Raw genomic sequence first — 21,788 nt, forward strand, 5'->3', positions numbered from 1 at the left:
TTAATTTCTCGACTGCCGATTCGTCCCATCTTGCGTTAGTGTGGGATGGACGGGCAGTTGGGACTAGATGGTGGCGCAGTGCAGGACGGTCGAGCCACACCAGACGAGACTTGACAAGACTCGAGAAGAAGCTTCGGGCGGGCTCATGTGAGGGACGAGGGTTGCCGTGTGAGGGGGGGACGACGTACCTGCATGAGGGCTGAGATGGTGCCTCCATCGCGCTTGACTCGGTGTTCTGCAACGGCGCTTAATTCTTGATCAGATAGCCTCCCAGAACCGTGAAGCGAATCCAGCAGTCGATGCAACTCTCTGCCGCAAAGCAACTCAAACCTCTAAACCGCTATCGTTGAGCCGAGGAACAACCGGTCCGAGAAATTACTATGATAAGATCGGACGTGTGAAATCGAAAGAGTGAGGTGGAATGTGAAAGGTGCGAGCCACATGTTGACTCCTCGCCAAATCCCCAGAAGCCATGGGCGGGCCGCGAATGGGGCATCGATCGATAAGTTTTCCATGTCGTCAACTCGGGTGTCGAAGGGTTCGGAGTGAACCCGAATGGAACTGCGGAGCAACACACAGCCTTGACAGCCCAGGAAGAACCTGGGAACAAAGCGTTGGCTGCGCTGATCTCCTCGAGCTCCACAGCGGGAAGCGATCCCCTACGCCAGATGAGGGCTAGTGCCGCCAGGGGCCTTTCCCCGCAGTCTCACTCATCCAAACTCCAGCACCGGTCTTCCAGAAAAACCACCACCAGCCCAGAGCCCAATAACGGCATACTTTTTCGGTGAGAATATTCGACACGTCAACAGACCCTCCACGATGGAGAACTTAAAAGTTACTCACCATTCATTCGAAAAACATCTTTGCCAGTCCCCTGGCCATTTTTAGTGGCTGCTTAATCGAGTCGACCATCACAGAGAAAATGAACTTCTCGCTGTGGTCAAGACGCAAACAAAGCTTTTGGATGCAAGCAGGAAATCAGCTTTCTTGGAAAAAATTTGTTCGCAGAGAGTAGCCCTAAGTGTAGCCCAAAGGATGAAAGGAGCCTCTCATCTGGTCTTTCCTTCTTCTCTCCCGCAACTGGGATAGGTAAGTATCATCTGGATAAACTCCCACATACTACCTGGGCAAAAAATTTAGATTCCTGGATAATGGACTCAGCAACATCCGGGCAGTGCGCGACCGCCTGTTCAACTTTCTCGATTTTGATCTACAAAAATAGTTTAGCAAGGGGCCGACACCGCTCGCCCACACGCAGCACTTCTCCAAGGCTGGTCGTTGGTGCCAACGGTTCCGCAACACCCCACACAGCCACAACCGACTTAACTATCTTACCCAACGTCGCGTCACACACAAACAACCCAACGACCGTTTCCGAGCTACCCGATCTGGTCAACAAAGAAAGAAAAAAAATTTGCGACGTCCCGATAGCCAAAAATCAAACGTTGCCTTTCGTCCCTGGGGGACGCCCCCGCCATGCATGCAGGTCATACCCTTTGTTTGTGTGTTGTTCCAACTGTCCATCTCCCGGACCTGCAGGCCATGACCTGCAGCTAACCAAATCTGAAACTCGTTTCATGCTGGCCTGATATGCATCATCGAACACAGCCGCCTCTTCTTTGCCTTCAGCTTCCCAAGAATATCCCAACGGCGAAAGGATTCGGACTCAACCGCCACGCTCCCTCATTGGCGAGATCTTTGAACAGTGGGATCGGGCGCGGTCTGCAGCGCTCTTCTGCCCTCCTTCTTCATAGCCGAGAACCGAGGGAGAGGAGTAGGAAGGGGGAAAAAGCTCTTGTCTGACGACACCGCTCTCGTATTAGGTAGCCCAAGCTTCTCAGCTGTGCGAAAGCCGCGAGCCGGGTTTCTTAAACCGGCCCAAGATAGATGCAAGATCAACCTGCAACCCTACGCTGTCCCTTTTTAGGTTGTTTCAGAATCAGCCGAGCCCCCAACTCTATGTACACGTACAGTCCAGCGGGAGACACACGCGTTTGCTTGCTTCTCTCTTGCCACGAGGCCCTCGGTCCTCGGCATGCAGGGGTCTCAGGTTCAACAGCAGCTCGGGCCGGGCTGCTTATGCATCGTCCCGTATTCTCCCCCGGGTGCGCCGCCCGCGATGTTGCACTCCCCTCTCAGCCCTATGCAGGTGGAAGAAACTGTGTTTCATGTCTGCCACTCCCTTCATCCCCGTTGGTGACGGGCAGGTGACGCAAATAGAATCAACGACGTTGTTCGGGATATCAACTCCGAATAACCTCAACAAACAACTGACCGAACCATCAGCTGAAGACGCTAACCCCCTCTTGACGATAGTTTGCCGCCCACAACCCAACGGACGTTTCATGTACACTATGTGATGTCTAGACCTCCCCTCAACGGGACGCGCTACCCGCTTGCCTTCTGCTCGGCCCGAGACCGTATGAATGAAATACCCTCGAGTCATTAGCACACTGTCCTTGCTGTGGCCTCACTCTTCGGCGTCAAACGCGATTAACCGCGGCTCATATGGAGTGATGAACCTATGAGGATGGAGGTATGTGATAGGTGACGAGCATCATTGGGTTTGTTTGCCGCGAATGGTAGTCCGTAAGGTGGTATTATATCCCATCACCGTGATATAACTGAGCGACGTATGCACTTTAAACAGTGTCAGGTACCTAGCATTCATCACTGGCTATCCTGCTGTCTTCTTGATATCGGCTTCTGCGTAAATGGAAAGTTCCCCCCCACCGGATCCTATTAAATATCCTCTCTCGTGTATCAGCCGAGGCACCGAAACAGAAATTGAGGTGATCAAGCGGATCGTGGAGGTCGTAACGGTCGTTGGAGTTTGACACAATGTTTGACCCGAAAGTCTCCAGTTCGGGCCGAAGGTTCAGGACTGTTATCACCGCCGTTCCCAAATTGTCAAAGCGATCAATGAGGTTACCGGTTTCCCTAATCCGGCTTCAAGTTTTAACCCACTCTTAATCTAAACCCCACCACCATCATGTGCTCGACATGGAGTAACACCCACCTAGTAGATATAGGAAGGTCGTGAGGATGCGAAGCAAGACCAAGATGTGAATGTGATCAAGAAATCAGAAAGGGCCCCTCCTCGGCGTGACGCAAACCGCTATGCTTAGCCCTAGTCAATGAAGATAGTCACAACCACCCTCGGCCGAAGCTTCCACGCAGTCCCGTGTTTGTTCTCTAGACGTCTCGGGCCGTGACTCTTTCTCGGCCCTCCTTCTCGGCCACATCTCGCTTTCAGTCCTCCCAGACTCCTGAGGCCTCTGACTCTCGGGTTTCCGTCATCCCCCCTCCTTCAGTCCTCCCCGCTTCCTCCCCTCTTCCTTGTTGCTCACTCACTTATCCCCTTGCCCTGGTGACTCGCTCCCTGCACTGCTCTGAGGTTTATCCCATTCCCTTGCTCTGGCCAAGTTTCGACCAAGAGTCCCCAAATTCTCCGGCTCGTTGACGGACTAGCGCGATACAGCCTCCTATTGTGTTATCCTTGGACGAAAAGAAGACCCACGGTGAAGGAGACACTCATAAAAGCTCGAAGCTAACTTCTTTACCTTGCCCCAAAGTCCTTCTCCAGACAGGCAAAAAACAGATCAAACCCGGAAACAACCTTAGCAAAGTAAACATACTTTGTATTGTATACCACCATAGGAGTCTATCAGACAACCCCTAACGCCCCCATACACCACCAACGCCCGCACCTACTCTCCCATGGCCACCGTCCATCCATCCGTCCTTGCTACCGAACCGAACCATAACCGAGCATCTCTTTATTTCTTTTTAGGGGGAAAGAGGGGCAAATATGATGAGAAAAAAAAAAGTCAGTGTGAGAAAAAAGGAGGGAGGGACGAGGGTGGAGCTTCTAGGAATAGTGTTAAAATACAACTTTGAGAAAGTGTAGGCGAATCTGGAAGTGCTTAGGGAGTGAATCGTAAAGAGAGAGGACCCAGGGGATCCCAGAGAATGAAGAGGACGACCCGTTCCTTTATGTCCAGTGTACACCATAACTTATTAACCTTTCGGCACCACAGCCCACCCCATTTTGTTTTCTACCTTGTAGCACCAGGTCCAAAACGTAGGAAAATATTGGAAATTAAAACAGTCCGAGAAACCCGCCTCTCCAATCACTTCCGCATCTTTTTTTCATCCACCCACCCACACAATCCATAGACCCCTTTACAATCAGTCAGGTAGATAGGTTCTGCGGTAGCCGACAGGAACCTAGAAGAAACTAAGGCCGAGCTTTGCCAAACCCGGGACCTGAGAACGGGAGTCCTAGAGGGAGGGTGCCAAATTCATATCACTTGGCGAATTCGAGCCCGAACCAGACAAAACGGAATTGTCGAGTCGATTAAGAGGGTCCGTCGCAAACTCCGATAGTGAGAAGGGTCGTTGCATCACAGATCATCAACCTCGTTGACTCGTAGGCATCTGCAACGACCGACGGCCCGCGGGTACTTCCTCGCTCTCCTCCGAATCGTCGTCACTGACGGGGCGGCTCTCACCCTCGCCTTCTCTTGATACCCTGCGGCTCTTGGTCATCTAAGAAGAAGAGAGGTTAGCCAACACATTCCACTCGCTCTCTCTCTTTTCTTCATTTTTTCTCCCTGGACTGGAAATATAACATACCCATGACCGCACACCACCAATCAACCCCAACGTATACCCCGTCACAAAATCATTCACATTATTCGTCGCCCGTTCCCCCGCCGTCGCAACGCCCGTCGGCGGACTCCTCGGGAACGGGAACCCGCCCTGCTGCTGCCCCCCCGCCGCCAAACCGGACGGCCCCGGCCCGAGCGGACTACTCGGCGGCAAATCACCGCTGCCATTCCCGCCATTGCTGAACTCGCGCGTGAAGCGAGCCGGGCTTTGTGGACGCGAGGTGGGCCAGTACTGGCGCAGTTCGCGGCTGAGTTCTTGGCCGGTGGTCGCCCAGTTCGTGCGGATGTTGTCGCGCAGGTCTTGGACGTGGCGCTTGAGCTCGAGCTCGTTCTTCTTGAGCCAGCTGATGTTGAGTTCTTGGCGGGATGTGCCGCGCTTGAGCTGACGGGCGATGTATTTTTCGTAGTCGCGGACGATCCTAGAAGGAATTTGAAGGTTAGTCCGGAATTTAAGGGGAAAGGGAGGAAGGAGGGGTGATATTGACGTACTTTGTGATAATACCCGTGGTGCTCACTCCCTCGGTTCTCTGCGTGACCAAGAACTTGCCAGCCGCCTTGATGGGCGAATAAATATCATCGCCTTCGTCCGCGCCGTATGGCAGGTCGTCGTGGGCGACATAGTCGAGCTGGTGCTCTTCTAGGAATTCCGGGGTGACAATCCAGGGGCAGTTCTCGATAACCTCGTCGACCCAGCGGCAGTGGCGCACCGTCTCTGCACGCTCCTTGCCCGACAACACGGTCAGGCCCTTGCGCTTGTGCGTCTCTTCGTCACCGGTCACGCCCACGATCAGGTACACATCGGGGAAGGCCTTTTTGGCCTGCTCGAGCTGGCGCATGTGTCTGTGGAACCAACTGCTGTTAGAATAGCCCCCAAAACCATGATGTTTTGGACTTCCGGACTTCCAGCTCAACCTACCCCAGATGAAACAAATCAAACACGCCGTCGGCATATACCCTGACTGCCCGGCCAGTTGGCGGTGGGTTCGTCGTATAACCCACGGGGTGTGTGAGCTTCCCAATTGGCGGAGGTGCCATCGCGGCCGTCGTCCTGCTGCTCGTCATGCCGCTGCCATTGATACTGCTACCACCCTCAGCGCCCTTTGTGGTCGATCGTCGGCTTCCACCCTTGATGCCGCTGCGCGTCACGCGCTCAGCAATATCGACGCTCGCCTCGGTGGTATCGCTTGGCTCACCCGGATCGGTTATCGTGTTATTCCCCCCGGCAGTCGAGCCTGCGCCAACAGTAGGCGTAGCGGTCTGGTCGGATCCGGCGCGCTGGCGTTTGCTCGGGTGCGCGACAGCGCTGGTGGACGAATCGGTCTTGCGGTGGCCGGCACCGGTGGAAGTGGGGGCGGTGTATGATTCCGCAGCGGTGGTGTCGCCCTCCTCGCCGGAGGCATCGCGAGACTCGCTTTGGATAGTTGGGTGTCGGTCCATGTCGAGGGTGGTGGCCGTGTTGTTGCGCTTGCGCTTGGCCGCGCTGTGGGCCGCAGAGGTCGGAGACGACATGGTCGACCGGATCGGCGGGGGTCCTAATATGATATGCTTAGGTCGATCGGTCGGTCGGTAGGTAGGCAAACGGAATCGAGGGGGCTCGGCAGGAAGGAGTGGGCGCGCAAGATCGAGTAAGAGAGGTGGTTGGATGGACCAAGCGAGTGGTGGAAAAGGTGTTCAGGGTGGACCCGGGAGCGGATGCAGATGCCGGCGATGTTCACCCGGGGGAGTCGGAGATTGGACCAGGAGTCGCAGAGCTAGACGACAGCCGCGTTCGGGCCGTTGAGTGGTGAAGCGTGGTCTACCGATGTGCGTTTCGCCTTGATTGCTTCGCGCGTTTTTCTAACTTACGGAACGCACAGTTGATCTTCGTTTCTTCACGTGGGCCGTATTCCGACCTGATAGGTGAACCGGGGATGGAGAGAGGAGCTGGGCCGGGAACCTGGGGTTGTCGGATGGACGGGTCCTTCACACGGTACAAGATTCGTGTCGTATGATATGATATAATCGTGTGCGGTTGGCTGCCGCTGCAACGCGGGCTGAGCCAGTCCTGAAAATGGATGAACGAAGACGACCACGACTAGCACGACTAGTAGGGTCCAGTGAGGTATGGATCCTCTTCCCCAACAACTTGAAAAGAGTGGGTGGTGCTCCGTGCTGCTGCCGAAGAACGGGGACGGGGGAGTTGAGGGAGCCGCGATGCCCCACAAACACCGAGTGGGAGATTGTGAAATTTCCACAGAAAACAGCTCGCTATCGGCGGCTCTGGCGGGGGGCAAGATGGCAGTCAAGAACAGCAACCGCCAGAAAATTTATTTTTTTTGATAATTAAAAAACAATTAAAAACACATCAATCCGTTTCGAAAATTGGAGATGTGTCAAGTTCAAAGGAGTCTCCACATCGGATTGATTGATTATCTTTCGACGAGGTAGGGGGTTATGGTTTGTCTCTGAGCAAGACTCAAGACAAAAAGAAAGGGGGTTGCTCATTTTTCTTCTTCTCTCTTCTCTCCCAAGAAAGAAAAGAATCAATTTCCCGTCCACAGCGGGACAAGCTTGCTGGTCTTGCTGGCTTGCTCTGGGCCGATGACAGGGATTGTGCCATGGCCCCCCTGCCATGGTCACGTCATCTTTGGGCTTGGCCTTCCGTCCGTCCCTTCCCGCAACTTTGTGGCGTCAAGACTTGCACCTTGACTTGGCACTCAACTGCGAGGACGCAGGCTCAGACGACTCGGTGTCTCGCACACTTGTGATATCGTCCCATCTAGGATTACCTTCTCACGAAATGTAGCGGGCTGCGATGCAGCTGTGTAACAGTGAAAAGATATGAGAGTATATTCGTACATTTGTAAAATGCTCAGGAAAGGCTCTTTCGTAAGTCATGAGGGAAGGTCCTTTTGGTAGACACCAGAACAGTAAACAGGCGTCTTTAACCCACCACATATTGCGATCAGACGTGCCCAAGCCAAGCCGTGCAATTTTGTGAAAGCATGCTATTTAGCAAAAGTAACTTAAACGCAAGGCTAAAGCTGCAAACCCAAACATCATCAAAGAAGCATCAAAGGTGAAAAAAAAGCCACATCCGCTCCCGTCCAACCATCACTGGTGCTTCACTTCATCCTTTACCTCCACGGTCTTCTTCTTGGCAGAATGTCGCCCACACCGTCTCTGATCTCCCGGTTTACTCATATAACAATACGACTTGGACCCCTCTGGGGCTACTGGCCCAAACTTCTGCCGTACTGAGCAATACTCCAGCCCTTCCCCCATCCATTCCTGAATATGCTTATGCAGCTGGCACCGCGTGACACCACACATACGGCAGTATCCTTGACCACGCACCCGCAGGTTGGACAGCATGTTGGCGTTCTTCTCGCCGGTACCCTTGAAGGAGCCGCCCTCTGAGGAGGTCGGCGACGTCGGGGTGATGGCTGCCGCATCGATTTTAGGATCGGGGACGGGCACGGGGACAACCGGCGGGTTTTGCCGGACGACATTGCCCGCTTGATGCCACGCCCACTCCAGCTCGTTGGGGCCGCCCCGGCGGATCGTTAGGGGGACAGAACCGTGCAGCCGACGGTGGATAGCATAAAAGTGCTTGTTGGTCAGGCCAAGGCATGTGCTGTCAATGGGGTCGAGGAAGTCAAACACCGCAAAGTGCAGCTCGCCGGGCAGGTCTGCGAACGCTAGGCGCACGGCCGGCTTGTGCCGGCGTGGGATCGGTTGCTGGTCTGTCACCGAGTACGATCGTCGCGGAGGCCCTAGGGGCGGACGGCGCCCCGACGGTGGTGGTTGCTGAGTCGACTGGGTCGGCGGAGGCTGTGGCGCAGGCTCGGTCGGCAACTTTGGCGGTTCCTCGAGGGGTGGCGAGGGTAGTGGTGTAGGGTAAAGGGTGAAGGCCGAGGAGGGGGGCTGAGGGAGAAAGTACTCGTGCTGCGTCTGGGACCGGCGCGGTGCGCGTTTGCCGCTGTTGGCGAGGCCATTCTGCTGCATCTTATGCTCCTCTCTGGTGAATGGAGATCTTGACCCCTCCATGGACGGCGGGCCGTTGTAAAGGACTTCGACCATGGCCAAGTTGGCGATGTGATCGGGTTGAGGAAACCAAGAGGGTGGAAGGTGCGAATCACTCAACAAATGTCGAGTCGGACTGGGTTCAAGGTATCGAGCGTATATAAACGCTGAATAATGACGACTTTGACTTTGGCGGGGTGGTTATCGAATAGTCGCGGCTAGCTCGTTTAGGTTGATATTAGGCCCGTATGCGGACGGGCAGACGAAGGAACAGGAAAGTTAACTGTATCAGGTACCGATGCCGATGGTTGCCCAGAATGGGATTCGAGAGCGCCTCACTAGCAAGCTCATAAGAAGGTGCGAGGGTACGTTTCGTCTTTTTGAAAAGAAAACCAACAGTAAGAGAGGCGAGCGATCTAGACGGGGGAAACCCTTTCTTGGTGTGGGTTGTCGGCAATCGACAGATCTGCCGCGGACGGAGTGGCCAGACTCTGGTGGACCGGCGCGGCCGACTTTCTGGGCCCCGCGTTGCAGAAGAACAGAGACGGACAGTGCAAGGGAGGTTCACGCCAAGGATGTGCCCGGGGTAGCACTGAGCTTCTGAGGAGGAGGGTAGGAGGGGCTGATGATGGAGGGAAAGAATCGGAAGGAAAAATATCGAGGGTTGACCTCTTTTTGTGAAATGGGGCAAAAAAGATACTTGGGTACTTGGAAGATGATCGGCGCTCCTTTGATGCGCTGTCGTCCGCGCTCGTACTCCCACAGTCCCTGTCAATGCCTGTCTGATTTCCCTGATCTTCTGCTTCTCCAACCGTAACTTTTGGTCCAGTGGCGGTGGGGGGAGAATGGAGGGGTTTGGAGCTGTGTGACAAAGCTGAACCGCCAGGCGCTTTCCAATGCCTGCCTGACAACTTTTGAGCAACTCGTAAAGCAACCTTCCCGCAGCCTCATGTGCGAATCAACACCGTTCCGGAATTCAGAACCGTCCTTCTACCTATATCCTCGACCAATTGCTGCGCGCGACGAAGGACCCGAACGAACGAGAGCGCGGCACATCTATTTCGAAAATGCAAAGGAAGGAGGTGTGGAGATCGGCCCATCTGGATCGCTCGCCAGAGGGTGGTATCTTGCAACTTCCTCTGTCCCGCAATGCGCCAGCACCGCTGTCAAAGTTGCACGAAGGAACGGCCAGAAAACTTGGCCGAAAAACGTCACGCGGACCCGGCTGCGATATCGCCACTTTCCCTCTTCTCTTGTGGAACCCTAAAGCCTGGCTCGGATTGCGTATTTTGCGATTCGCAAGCGAAGCGGGAAGGGACGGGGAGAGTTTCGGGGAAGAAGAGGATCAACAATCGCATTTCAGGCACAGGGTCATTTTCGAGAAAATCCATAGTCCCTGAACCCTGAAGACCCTGAAATCCACGGCAGCATTGAACAGCGACTGTCCATGTTAATTACTTTATCAATTGCGGTGTTAATCGTACACAAGTGTTAATCAATCTTATCGAAGGGATTCGGTTTTTATTAACTAAAACGAATATATGTCAATCGTGCCAGAGACTTTCAAGACATAACCTTCATGTTATCTCATGTCTTCTGCAAAAGACCAATGTCGACCTAACAGAAACCCCACCAGTCGGAATCTGACTCGGTTCGAAGAATCGGGTGGGCACATGACCTCATTTTCTGGAGCTCCTTTGCAGGAACCCCCACCTGCACTTTTCCGCATTGAACGGCGGTTTCCGATTCGTGACGTCTGGACGTCCACCTTTCCCCGATATGATGGTATGGTGTACGCCAAGAGCCGCGACCGCGCGGGCTTAACGGCGCTCCGGCGGCTCGGCGGCTCTCCCCAGAAGTTGATTCGAGTGGCAAAGAGACCACCCTTTCCGGCAACTCTTGTCGTGATCAGTGACGCACGCCTCAACCAACGTCCTCGTCGCAGCGAGGCTCGCGTGGTCATAGGACAAGGGCCACACAGAACATCCCGCCGCAAGCCTCGCCCTGCATGTCAGCCTCGGGATCCGTCAAGTTTAAGGTTTTCCCCGGCCTCTTCCCTTTCGCCATTAAGATTGCAGTTCTTTGGCTCTGTTGCCCTGGCAAGCTGGTGGTAGTCGCAACGGTTGGACATTTTAGTGTATTTGACTGACGGCGGGCCGGCGAGCTGCTGTTTGACTGCTTTACCGCATGTATCACTCTTTCAGATTGGCGCAGCATCAAGGTCCTGTTGCGCGAAGTGACAGATCAAGGAAATCATATTAAACACGAGGGAATGCGGACAACCAAGGTCCCATTCTCACCCCTCTCACCCCTCTAACCACTACCACTTAGACAGCAATCCAGATCACCATAAGGACAACATCCAAGCCTTTGGCGTCGCCATCCCACTTGAAGCTCCACATGCCGTCCGTCTTCTCGTTCCAGTAGCCACCAGTCGCGCTGTGCATGCCGCGCCGGCCGGCCTGGCCCTTCTTGGTGGACGACGAAGCCGAACCGTCTTCTGCCGCGGGTGCGGCGGGCTTGTTCAACTGTGATGTCGGCACCACGTGTTGCACGATCGTGCTGTTAATGGCGAATTTGTACGCCGGCGAGGTCGCACCCTCTGGTGTAGCCTCCGTCATGACTTCCTTGAGCATTTTGTTCTGTACAGACGAAAAGTTTGTCCGTTAGCGAGATGTTTTTGCCGTCAAATCGTCGGGTTGGTAGGCAGGTAGGTGGATTGGGATGGAATGGGCGTTTCGGCCGTCCGCCGTTTGACCATAGCTTCCAGCCTTTAGCCTAGGCTTGGGTTGTGTTCTTCAACGTACAATGATCGTCTCATTCCATTGCGTCGTCTTGGGGTGCTCGTAGAACTCGGCGCTCTCGAGGACACTATTGCACACCTGCCGCCTGGCTGTCAGCTTCACTCCCTCGGCATTATCTTCGATCCTCCTTCAAGACCAAGTGGCGGTGTCGCGGCGGGCGGGGTCAACGCACGTCGGTCGCGATCTGTTCGAGGCGCTTAAGCGCGATAGGCTAGATATAGGTGTTAGTTAGGGATAGAATACTAGAGGGTCAAAACATGACCACGAGGAAGAGCCCTACCGCGTTGGTTTGAGCAGCAGCCATTGTGAGGGCAAGTGGCGTAAGGTGTTGTGTTTGGGCCTAGGAGTGGGCGGATGTATGTTTCGATAGGGGCTTGGTTCGAGGTTAAAGATCAGATAAGCCTCTCCTTTATTGGTCCTTAGCCTGTAGGCGTACGATTGGCTGGATGTGTGTGATGGTCTTTGTTGGAAATCACGGTCAGGTTTGGTGATTGTTGTTTCCGTCGCGGTGTTGGCCCGTCACGCTAACTAACCGTTATCGATACCCAACATCTCGATGCAAGGCCAGTTCACCAGCCACATGAAGGCCGCACCTGCAAGCCACACATCTCCCCTTAGCCACAATTCGCCAGTTGAGCTGCGAGGCTCCCAGGACCGGCCAGTCTGGGCCCTGCGACATTGAAAACCTAAGCTGTTTGAGCCAGTAAAATCTTAGCCAGGACCCACGTGCACCCCGGCAACCCAAGCTCTGAGCACGGGCGGCCAGCCTTCCTCCTTCTGATTGATCAATGGAAGCTTTTCTCTGCGCCGTCGCAAGTCGTCTGGACCGCCGACACCCGGTGGCGGTTCTCCTCCAAAACACCAACCACAAAAACCGTCACGATCGGCTTTTGTACCTCCTCGTAGCTCGTAGCCAGCATCTCGGAGATAGACGTCGACGCCTCGCCTGTCCCCTTCCAGTTTCGAACATTGTCCTTTTCGAGCAGCTGTCCTCACTCACCTGCACAATGTCCAGCCAGCCTCTCCTCCAAACTGCCCCGGGTTCGTCCCCCCATCACCCATCCAATTCACCATCCCTACCGTTCGATAAAACGGCAACATTTCCATGACTCTCTCTCTAACATTTCACTTTTTCTCCTAACAGGCAAGCGCATCGCGCTCCCGACGCGTGTCGAACCAAAAGTCTTTTTCGCCAACGAGCGCACGTTCCTCTCTTGGCTCAACTTCACCGTCATCCTTGGCGCTCTGGCGGTCGGCATGCTCAACTTTGGCGACCGCCCGGCCTTCATCTCGTCGTTCCTGTTTACGGGCGTCGCCATGCTCGCGATGATCTACGCCGTGGTCACATACCACTGGCGCGCGAAATCGATACGAATGAGGGGCCAATCTGGCTTTGACGACCGCTTCGGCCCGACGTTTTTGGCGATTATCTTGTTCCTTGCTGTGGTTGTCAACTTTGTGCTCAGGATCACCTACAAGCCTAAGGAGCCTTGAGGGGGTCTGTCCGTATGATGGGACGTCGCCTAGAAATAGGAGCGGCCCGGAATTGTGCATGCACAAAAGCAGCTGGGAGATGGGACCTGGGAGACTTGTGCCAGTTTCAAGGCCGCTTTCTGTTGGGAAGACTGGATAAGCTCGGATATGGTACGGGTTGGGTGTTGGGGGTGTTTGTGGGGGACTGTGGTAACACTGGGCATCATCTGCATTTACATGGGGCTCATGCCATCGGCGTTGGGTAGAAATTGCATAGTTCCTGAATTATTTTCTTTGGGGCCGACTTCACAAACACCTACCTATCGAAGATGGGGATGAAAGGCCCGATGTAAGATATGAGCTACGGGGTTATATTATCGGGTGATCTACCGTAGAAACACGTCCAATATTGGGTATCATGACACCTATCCCGAACTCCATTCCTCTAAATAAATATTCTTGAGCCGCATTCCTGTCCCCAGATTGGACTTGGGCCTGCCTAAAAATATTCGTTTGCCCAAAACATTCACAATAGCACCCTTCTAAGGTATGGCCCCTCTAACCCGAAACATGCCCTAAACGCCTCACAAATCGGGGTACCTTAACCCATCTTTTTCTTCCGGAGAAACTCGATTTTTCCCTCATTTGTCTGCACAGAGACGTTGGGTTCTGATTTGAGCTCGTCCAAGGGTATCCGGGAAAGCAAAATCAGTGTATGCGCTACGTGTTTGACTTGTGCTGGTTGCGCTGCTTGCTCGTGGATGGTTGGTTGTAGGGTCTCGAAATAGTCGTCGTCATCCTCTTCTTGATCTCCGTTCCCCTCATCATCTGCCTCCTCCTTTTCTCGGCCCAAGACCGTATCCTCCACCACAGAGGTGTCCCCCATAGCCGGTGCAGGTTCCACCATAACTGCCACCTCTCTCGGCACGTTGTACTGAAACCACTTTTGTTCGCTTTCGCCGATGCGCCGCCGGACGAGCTCTGCAATCGTGATGAGCTTACTGGACGTCCCGGCTTTGGCGCAGAGAAGCACGACACCAGGGGCGACGACCGGGTCCCACGCGTTGAAGCGGCTAAGGTGGTCGAGTGCTCGGTCGACGTGTTTGCGGATGCTGGTCGATGGGAGAACGGTCATCGTCTTGACCTCGAATTTGGTGCCCAGTTGAGAGAGTAAAGGGCTGTAGATTTGTGAGTAGTGGCTCGCTCCCGAGGCGGGGTGGCTCGGCGTGTGATTTTGTGCGCGGTTCTCTGAGGAAGCGTTTGCTGCTCGTAGTTTCTTGTGGATTGTCGAGCCGCTCTCGTCACCTGGGAATTTTCGTTTGCTAGAGTGCGATTTTGGGAGTAACCGCCGCATGGGGTTTTGCGTAGCCATGGCGGTGCTGGGAGATGTTTCTATGCCAATCGTAACTGTCGGGAGTTGTGGTGGATGGAGGAGTAAGAGGGCGAACGCAGTGCCAAAAGCTTTTGAGGTTTCCTCGAAGCCGACAAGAGCACGAGATTCCGCGTCTTCAAGTGGGGGCCAAGGCAGCCATCAGCCTTATCGATAACAGCGACGGGATGAAGCAACCACTTGCCCATTTTCTTGTCGTCATGATGGTGGTTGCATTACGATGTACCGGTTACTTATTTATGATCAAAAAACTGCACTTGGTCTTCCTTTTTGTTTGTTTATCTCGCTTACGACTTCCTCGAGTTTTCGGCGAACTTTTGCTCGATTGATGCGAGGCTCAGAGTGTCGGGCTTGGCGTGCCGCAGCCTTCCCGCCGCGCCAAAAGAGACCTGGGGTAAAACTTCTTGCAAGATTCTCCATGCGGTGTCAAGATTACGAGACGGTCGCGAAATTTCGAGGGTGTCCGTGCACCGTGACTTTGGCCCGGTGTACTCTTGGCCTGCATCCCAGGGATGGGGCTCGTCTCCGGATGCAACACGATAAAGATGCTTGCTCCGAAACGTGCATTCCAGCTGCATAATGGTGGGCCACAAACAGCTCGGGTGTGAGCACAGCCCACTCGCACGGTGCCGCATCAGACGGGCAAGCAGCGGCTGACGTCCTGCATCTGCCGTCTTCGTTCAAGGACTCCAACCGTCAACTGCAATTATGGAGCTCCGTTTGACATCACCACTCAAAATGCGGTCGGGCAGCATCATGCGCTAGAATGTCTTGAATGCGTATGCTAATGATGTATTCATGAGCATTGGCTTTGTGGCTTCTGGCGGTATCTTCGGGGTTGATTTCTTTCTGGCATACGGAGTACCTTTCCCCCAACGTGTCCGTCTGCCGTGCTCGTTGGGCATTTTGTGTTCCTTTGATGTCCAAAAATGCGGCGACTCAGTTCTCAAGGCAAACGCCCCACCAGAATCCTTGGGCCTCCTGAAGATCAGCCAATCGTGTCGCTCAGACGGCCATCAAGGATCCAGCCTTGGCTGTGGCCCGGGCGGCGTGAGTTTCCAAGCCCCTGCTCACCTGCATTCCCCCGTTGCCTCCCAGCTGTCACCCCCAAACAACTCTCCTTTCTCAGCACAGCGGCTGGCTCCTCCCTTCCACCACCGCGCAACAGCACCTCATCCCCCAACCTTCCCGTCGACCTCGCAACCAACGTGCCCAAAGAAACTTCCCCAAAACCACACAAACCAACGCGCGACCGCCCGACTTTTTCTTCCTTCTCCAACTGCGCGCGCTCCTTATTTCTTGACTTGATTACGCTCCCTCTTCTTCGCGATCTTTGCTGCCGTTGTCGAGGCTTTGAGTAGCGCTCGCGCGGTTTCCAGACGATTCTTCCTGACCGTCTATGAACGCAGTCGCGACCGCTGCACCAGCACCGAACCAGAGTGGCGCCAGCGCTCTTCATTTCATCTGGGGTCGGGCCACATCAACAGCGACCGCCAGCGGGAAGCCCACTCCACTCGGCCCAAGCGTCGCACCTCTGACTAAGCCGAGCTTTCCGGAAAAGATTAGGTCGATCTCGTCTCAAGACCCGCTCTCTTGCAGGGCCTAGAGCCTTGTCCAGTCGAAACGTGCACGCGCACCTCCTTGTTTCGCCCCCCTTTTCCGCGCCGCGCCGCTGCTGCCTTGGGACCAGTTGACTCTTTCAAAAACAATCCGCCACGCTCTCGAATTCCGCCGTTCTTTTTTGTTTTCGCGACGTCTTTTCTGACGGTCGCGGGACAACTCACTAATCGCGGCACCTGTCATGTCCATGTTCCGCTTCTGGGCTTCCGACTCTCGGGGAAGCGACAGGACGGTCGACGGGGATTCCGAGTTTCTGCGCGACGCCGACGCTGTCGCAGAACTTCCGACGCCGATATCTCCCAACCCTAAGAAGCGGCGGCCAAGTTTCGTCAACACGGCGGCCTGCACCTACCCTTCAGCCAAGCGCTACAAAGCGGAACATGATGGGGACTTGCCTTCTCCTGTCTCGGCGTCTCCCGAAGCCGACGGGATGGGCGAGCTGAAGGGGACGAGCATGGCGCTCGACGTTGATGCCGCGGAGGAAGCCATTCAAATGCAATTTGGGCTCGAGATTCTGTTGAAACACGACGAACTTCGGCTCATCAACCAAGAACTAGGCAAATGCCAGGCTGCGCTGGAGCAGCTGAGGCGTTGTCATCTCATTCCCTACCCTGTCCAATGTCCGACCCCCAGCCAGATGCTGAACATTAGCAGCGGCAAGGGCCCTGCTCTGGAATCGCGTCGCGGCCAACCGCCCCCGAAGTGGGCACCGCCCTTCGGTGTGGTGGAAGGGCCATATGCACGTCATTATGCTAAGTGGCTGATACCTGATCCCATGTTTGATGGCATCCAGCCCCCGCCTCTGGGCCTGGCGGATGGGGGCCGTACGAAACACAGCGCGGAAGGTAGGGCGACGAGAAGCAGTGCGCCGGATGTTCTCGGCGGTGGTAAGCAGCGGCCGGTTCGTGGGAATGCTGGACAGAGATTACACGCGCTATCCAGTGGATACCCACAGCCAAAGGACAAGAACTCGCCTTGTCTCGTCAAGAAGTCCGATGGCGTCACGGTCAAGCTCATTTGTGTGGACTGTCACAGGTGGGACTTCTCAAGCACGCAGGGTTTCATCAACCATTGCCGTATCGCGCACAGGAGGGATTTCAAGAGCCACGAGGAAGCCGCCGTTGTGTCGGGGCACCCTATCGAGGTGGACGAGAGCGGCGCTGTCGTGGGCGGGGATCTAAAGCCTCTTCCCACGGCCCCGCCCTCCGGCTTGGCTCATCCGCTTACTCGCATTGAAACGGGATCGGATCAGCAACAATATCGGGCCCTCCTCTCCCGTATCAAGGCGTCCCTTGCGCTTTACAAGGCTGGGAAGTTGCCGGGCGTGAGTAGCATACCTGGGGTATTACCCACCCCGTCAGTGCCAGCCGGCCGGTCGGCGCAAAATCTTGTTGAGTCTTCGGACGTCCCTTATTTGTCACAGCTGATGAAAAAGAAGAAGCTGAGCGGCAATCTGAAGGCGGAGGTGACTGAGGCGAAAACAAAGGTGGATTGGAGCTTCCCTTCTCCAGATATGGAGTCGGACTCGGAGGACACGGCCGGAGACCGACAGGCGGCGACGCCTGCACAGCGCCCGGTTTCGGCTGTTCGCACCCCGGCCACGACGAGGATGCCTTCTTTCAAGACGGCCACATCGCCCTCGCACCCACCATCAGCGTATCGGGCGGCTACTAGCCTCAAAACTCATCGCACTGCAGACCGGGACTCTCCCGACAGCGCGGAGTCTCCGGCAGGGCCGGAAACACCCATATACGACGACGATCTAGGTACGGACTTGAGCCCGAACACGATGATTAGCAACCACGCCCCCTCGCTTGTTAGTGACGATGGGGAGTATGACGATTCAGATGACGGCTCGGCCTCGGACACGAGTGATGATGCCATGGAGACGGAGTCAGTTTCGGACTTGGCCGAGATAACCATCGACGACGACATCCACTCCCGGGAACCCACCCCGCAACCAGTCCCACGTGGGGGCCGGGGCGCCACGAACAAAACTCCCAAGCTTAAGAAAGACGAGACCCGGCACGTCACTTTTGTGAGCCCCACACCGGTGCCCACCAACAAAAAGGGCCGGCGCGGCAAGAAGGTCTGAGACTCTTTGCCGCGCTGGCTGGGGGCAGAAGCAGATCAACAAACAAACGACACCATGAGGAGGTAGAGACTGTGAAAGGCCCCAGTTGTATCGCGCTTACAAGAGGAAAGAAAATTTTTGCAACACTTATAAACATTTTTAATACACAATTCCCCGCCTCCTCGGGATGGATGGATGGATGGATGATACGAGGCGGTCTGTTCTTTGGATCGGCGCGGCGTTTTTGCCTGTTTCTCTGCTATCTTGCCTTTTTTCCCTTCTCTTGGACTGCCTCACCCTGAACCTAGCGAGTAGCGGCCTGCACACAAGCAACTTTCGCCCCACAGTCGCGCACGTTTTGTACTGCCTCGAGACACATTCAGTTTGACAGTGTGGAATGAATGGGACGAGGGGTGAAGGTGCAGGCAGTGTGGCCTGTCCGAGTCAGGGGGAAGGGTTGAGCTAGCAGATGGGAGGAAGAGAGAGAAAGCGCAGGATGAGGATGAGGAGAGAGGGAGAGAGAGCAAAGAGAAACGAGAGATGAAATAAGATTACTTGTTTTTTTGGCACCAAATTGCTTCTGTCGCGTTTTGTGGTTGTTGCTGCTGGGGTTCATCACGAGTGTGTGAGTGAGTGGGGAGAAAGAATTATGAAAAGGTTTATGATGGGGTCTTGGCTTTTTGGGGAGTGCAGTGGGCGGGTATAAACAATCAGTTACGGGTGGTGTTAGTCTGTGGCCTTTTGCGAGTTTTCTCTCTCCTCTTTTTCTTTTTTTTCTCTCTTCTCTTATGCGGGCGGCGTTGCTTGTTGTTGTACTAGCCTTTTTCCTCTTTTTTTTTTTTTTTTTTTTTTTTTTACCTTTACAAATTTAGAATGATCGGTTGGGCGGATGGCTGAAGGCGAGGCTTATTATTTTAATTGTTTTTTCCATGATGGTTCCAACTCTCATGCTTGTGACTGTGAACGGTGTCCTGTGAACACATATTGAGTAGGGGCGTATTACCTATGGGACCCTTGCTGTCTATCTCGGTTGAATGCTTGGGATTGTCATGCTGTTATGGACTTACCCCAAACGATAGATTATCCCCAGTTTATCAGTATAGGAACGGGACTCGGTCGGCAGGCAAGTGATGTTATTTTGTATTGTCGGTTTACTATTCCATCACCTTCATCTATGCCTATGAATATGTTGTTGGGTTTTTTTCTTCCAAGCCCGATCGCATGCTTTCCACTTTCGTATTCCGTTACCCCCAGGCCATCCTTCTCTTTCCACCTGCTTCAAGGCAACCCGACCATTTGACTCCAAGCCATCGATCAATTGCAGAATTATATGCCTCAACTCACACGCACAGATAGATACACGCCTTTACTGCTCGCTTCCCCATCCCACGCTCCGCTCCATAACTTAGGTAGACTCCGTCCAGAACCTTCACCCATAACCCGGGTATCCGGGTCAAGTATCGAATATCTACTCAATCTCAACATCAATATCCAGATCCAGCGCACCAATAATATCATCATCCATCAACGGCTTATGAATAACCGGCAAACCAGTCTTAGTCTGGCTGCGCTGCTGCGCCTGCAGCTTAGCAATATGCGGCAGCAGGCCTGACTTGCTCGGCGTCCCATCCCCCCCATTGCCGTTGCCGTTTGCTGCCGCACCAGAACCGAGGGGTGTGCCGGGGGTTGAGTCGACCTCGCTGCGGGCGCGCGCCAGTTCGAGCAGCTGCGCCTTGCGGACGTTTTCAGCATTGCGTTTGCGGTTCTCGGCGTTGAGTAAGGCGAGTTTTTCCTGCTGGGTTGGGCCCCGCGCGGAGGCGTCGGCCTTCTTTTTGGCGGCGGTGTTGAGGGAGGTGCGGAAGGCGAGGCGCGGGGTCTCGAGGGTGTCGAGTTTGTCTCGGAAGCGAGCGGCGGCTTCGTGGTCGCCGCGGGCGCGGGCGATGTCGAGTTGCTTAGTGAGCTGGTCGCGCTCGACGCCGCTGTACTTGATGTGGAGGGCATTTTGGCGCTTGAGCTTTTCTGAGACTTCTAGGTCTGTCCAGGTGCGCTCGATTAGGCCGTTGATGTCGGCGATTTTGGAGACGAGCTCGGGCCGGGTGGGCACAGTGACGCCCTCGGATAGGCAGACTTGTTTGTAACGGTTCCATTCGGCCTCGGTGAAGCCCCGGTCGGAGCAGGTGATGAAGGGCCACTCGCGCTGTGCTTTACCATGGGCCGCCTTGACGTAGAGATCGACGACGATTTGGTGTCCACCGCGATCTGTTATCGCGTACGGCCGGCCCTGGGTGAAGCCTAGATAAATATCGGTTAGCGAACGGGGCCTCCCGCGTATGGTACGAGTCTCCGCGACGTACTCTTGATGACAGCCATGCGGTACACATCCTGGCGCGTTGACGGATCAGGGCCGATGTTGATGCGAACATAGCAACCAGTAATGGCCTTCTCGAAACCAGGGTAGAAGCAGACCTCGGCGAATCGAGTACGCCCGACACGGATGCGCTCGACATCGCGGAGCTCAGCGGGCGGGGTCTCCCTCAACTCGGGGGTCCTCGACTTTTGCCTCGACTCCCTCCGCCAATCATTATCACTGTCGTGGTCGTCGGCGCTGCGGCTGCGGCGGTAGGACGGCGAGCGTTGGCGGCGGCGGTCGTTCTCGCGCTCTCTCTGTTCCTTGCGGTTGCTGCGCTCCTCGCGGGCGCGACGCAAGGTGTCCATCTTGTCGCTGCTCTCGCCGGCCTTGGTGCGGGCGCGGGCGGGCTTGCGGGCGGCATCCTCGAGATCGGCGGCGCTCGCTTTGCGCTTCTTGCTGTCTTTCTCCTGGTTGACTTTGAGCTGGCGCAGCATGCGGTTCTGTCGGATCCGCTCGCTCTCTTCCCTACGCTCGGCTAGGATCTGCTCGCGCTCGATTTCTCGCATGTTCATGATGCGGGCCCTCTCCTCATGGTTCCTGAAGAGGCCCTCGACGGGGTACTGCAGGTCGTCATCGGCACCGCGGTTGTTGGGGGCATCGGAGTCGGAATCAGATTCGTCCATGGGAGCGGACATTTGCGAGTCTGGAGAGCCTGGGGCCGAGGATCTGCGGAGATCCATGGTGTTAGCGTGGAAGATTGTTTGGTGATGGGTTTCGTTTTGAATGAAGCGCAATGTATCGGCTTGAAGCGAGCCCGAGTTGCGAAGAACTAGGAAGGTTGTTGCTGTTGGAAGCAAACGAGAAAACTGGCAAGCGCAAAACGGAATCTTTGAGTGTCCGGAATTGTGGCCTGATTCCCGATTTGAACAATAGGAGTGAGGAACCCGCAACAATTGAACACCTGGAACAATAGGATGCGAAGGCACTGAATAGTAAAAAACGTAGGGAAGCGGGGCACCACTCACGCCTCACCCTCGTCCTCCGACTCATTGTCACTCCTGCTTGCGCGCCTTCTTTGGCTCGTCGTCGCCTTTTTTGCCGCCACGCCCCTTGACGATGCCTCCTTCTCCCTCGACGATGCTGGCGCTGGTGATGGTGAGCGTGAGTCCTCCCGGCTCAACTCCATGGCTTCCTCATCCGAGGACACATCGCCACCAGCCAGCGCGAGCAGTTCGTCATCGACATCAGACATTATGGCGGTTTAAATTAAACACTGAGTGTGGAATAAGGGTTTGTTCGTCCGTTCGTTCGGTCGTTTGTTTGGATAACGAGTAGCGATGCTTTGGGAGCGTTGTCTCGCGGCAAGATGGAGCTAGGGATGGACTGGACGAGAATCGGG

The 21,788-nt window shown here is 55.0% G+C and overlaps 7 protein-coding genes across 7 annotated transcripts; 2 read left to right on the forward strand and 5 right to left on the reverse strand.

Moving 5' to 3' along the window:
• Positions 1 to 4,416: 4,416 nt before the first annotated feature.
• C8A04DRAFT_30327 (uncharacterized protein) lies at positions 4,417 to 6,182 on the reverse strand (the record flags this gene model as incomplete). The annotated part of the gene is made up of 4 exons (XM_062781337.1): positions 4,417 to 4,551; positions 4,639 to 5,092; positions 5,163 to 5,513; positions 5,590 to 6,182. The coding sequence occupies 4 exons, from the start codon at positions 6,180 to 6,182 to the stop codon at positions 4,417 to 4,419; spliced, it is 1,533 nt and encodes a 510-aa protein (XP_062635440.1).
• A 1,584-nt stretch (positions 6,183 to 7,766) lies between these two features.
• On the reverse strand, positions 7,767 to 8,735 carry C8A04DRAFT_13558 (uncharacterized protein; the record flags this gene model as incomplete). The annotated part of the gene is made up of 1 exon (XM_062777763.1): positions 7,767 to 8,735. One exon carries the CDS (start codon positions 8,733 to 8,735, stop codon positions 7,767 to 7,769), a length of 969 nt encoding a protein of 322 aa, XP_062635441.1.
• Positions 8,736 to 11,005: 2,270 nt separating this feature from the next.
• Positions 11,006 to 11,786, reverse strand: C8A04DRAFT_30329 (Tctex-1; the record flags this gene model as incomplete). The annotated part of the gene is made up of 4 exons (XM_062781338.1): positions 11,006 to 11,320; positions 11,486 to 11,560; positions 11,655 to 11,693; positions 11,763 to 11,786. The coding sequence occupies 4 exons, from the start codon at positions 11,784 to 11,786 to the stop codon at positions 11,006 to 11,008; spliced, it is 453 nt and encodes a 150-aa protein (XP_062635442.1).
• Positions 11,787 to 12,489: 703 nt separating this feature from the next.
• C8A04DRAFT_38591 (uncharacterized protein) lies at positions 12,490 to 12,976 on the forward strand (the record flags this gene model as incomplete). The annotated part of the gene is made up of 2 exons (XM_062784280.1): positions 12,490 to 12,523; positions 12,627 to 12,976. 2 exons carry the CDS (start codon positions 12,490 to 12,492, stop codon positions 12,974 to 12,976), a joined length of 384 nt encoding a protein of 127 aa, XP_062635443.1.
• A 580-nt stretch (positions 12,977 to 13,556) lies between these two features.
• C8A04DRAFT_30331 (uncharacterized protein) lies at positions 13,557 to 14,327 on the reverse strand (the record flags this gene model as incomplete). Its single annotated transcript, XM_062781339.1, has 1 exon — positions 13,557 to 14,327. One exon carries the CDS (start codon positions 14,325 to 14,327, stop codon positions 13,557 to 13,559), a length of 771 nt encoding a protein of 256 aa, XP_062635444.1.
• A 1,819-nt stretch (positions 14,328 to 16,146) lies between these two features.
• C8A04DRAFT_30332 (uncharacterized protein) lies at positions 16,147 to 18,060 on the forward strand (the record flags this gene model as incomplete). The annotated part of the gene is made up of 1 exon (XM_062781340.1): positions 16,147 to 18,060. The coding sequence occupies one exon, from the start codon at positions 16,147 to 16,149 to the stop codon at positions 18,058 to 18,060; it is 1,914 nt and encodes a 637-aa protein (XP_062635445.1).
• A 1,447-nt stretch (positions 18,061 to 19,507) lies between these two features.
• C8A04DRAFT_13540 (uncharacterized protein) lies at positions 19,508 to 21,641 on the reverse strand (the record flags this gene model as incomplete). Its single annotated transcript, XM_062777756.1, has 3 exons — positions 19,508 to 20,331; positions 20,394 to 21,115; positions 21,415 to 21,641. The coding sequence occupies 3 exons, from the start codon at positions 21,639 to 21,641 to the stop codon at positions 19,508 to 19,510; spliced, it is 1,773 nt and encodes a 590-aa protein (XP_062635446.1).
• Positions 21,642 to 21,788: the final 147 nt, after the last annotated feature.

This window comes from Dichotomopilus funicola, assembly GCF_033296635.1.
Source record: "Dichotomopilus funicola strain CBS 141.50 unplaced genomic scaffold C8A04scaffold_49, whole genome shotgun sequence".
NCBI classification, from domain to species: domain Eukaryota; kingdom Fungi; phylum Ascomycota; class Sordariomycetes; order Sordariales; family Chaetomiaceae; genus Dichotomopilus; species Dichotomopilus funicola.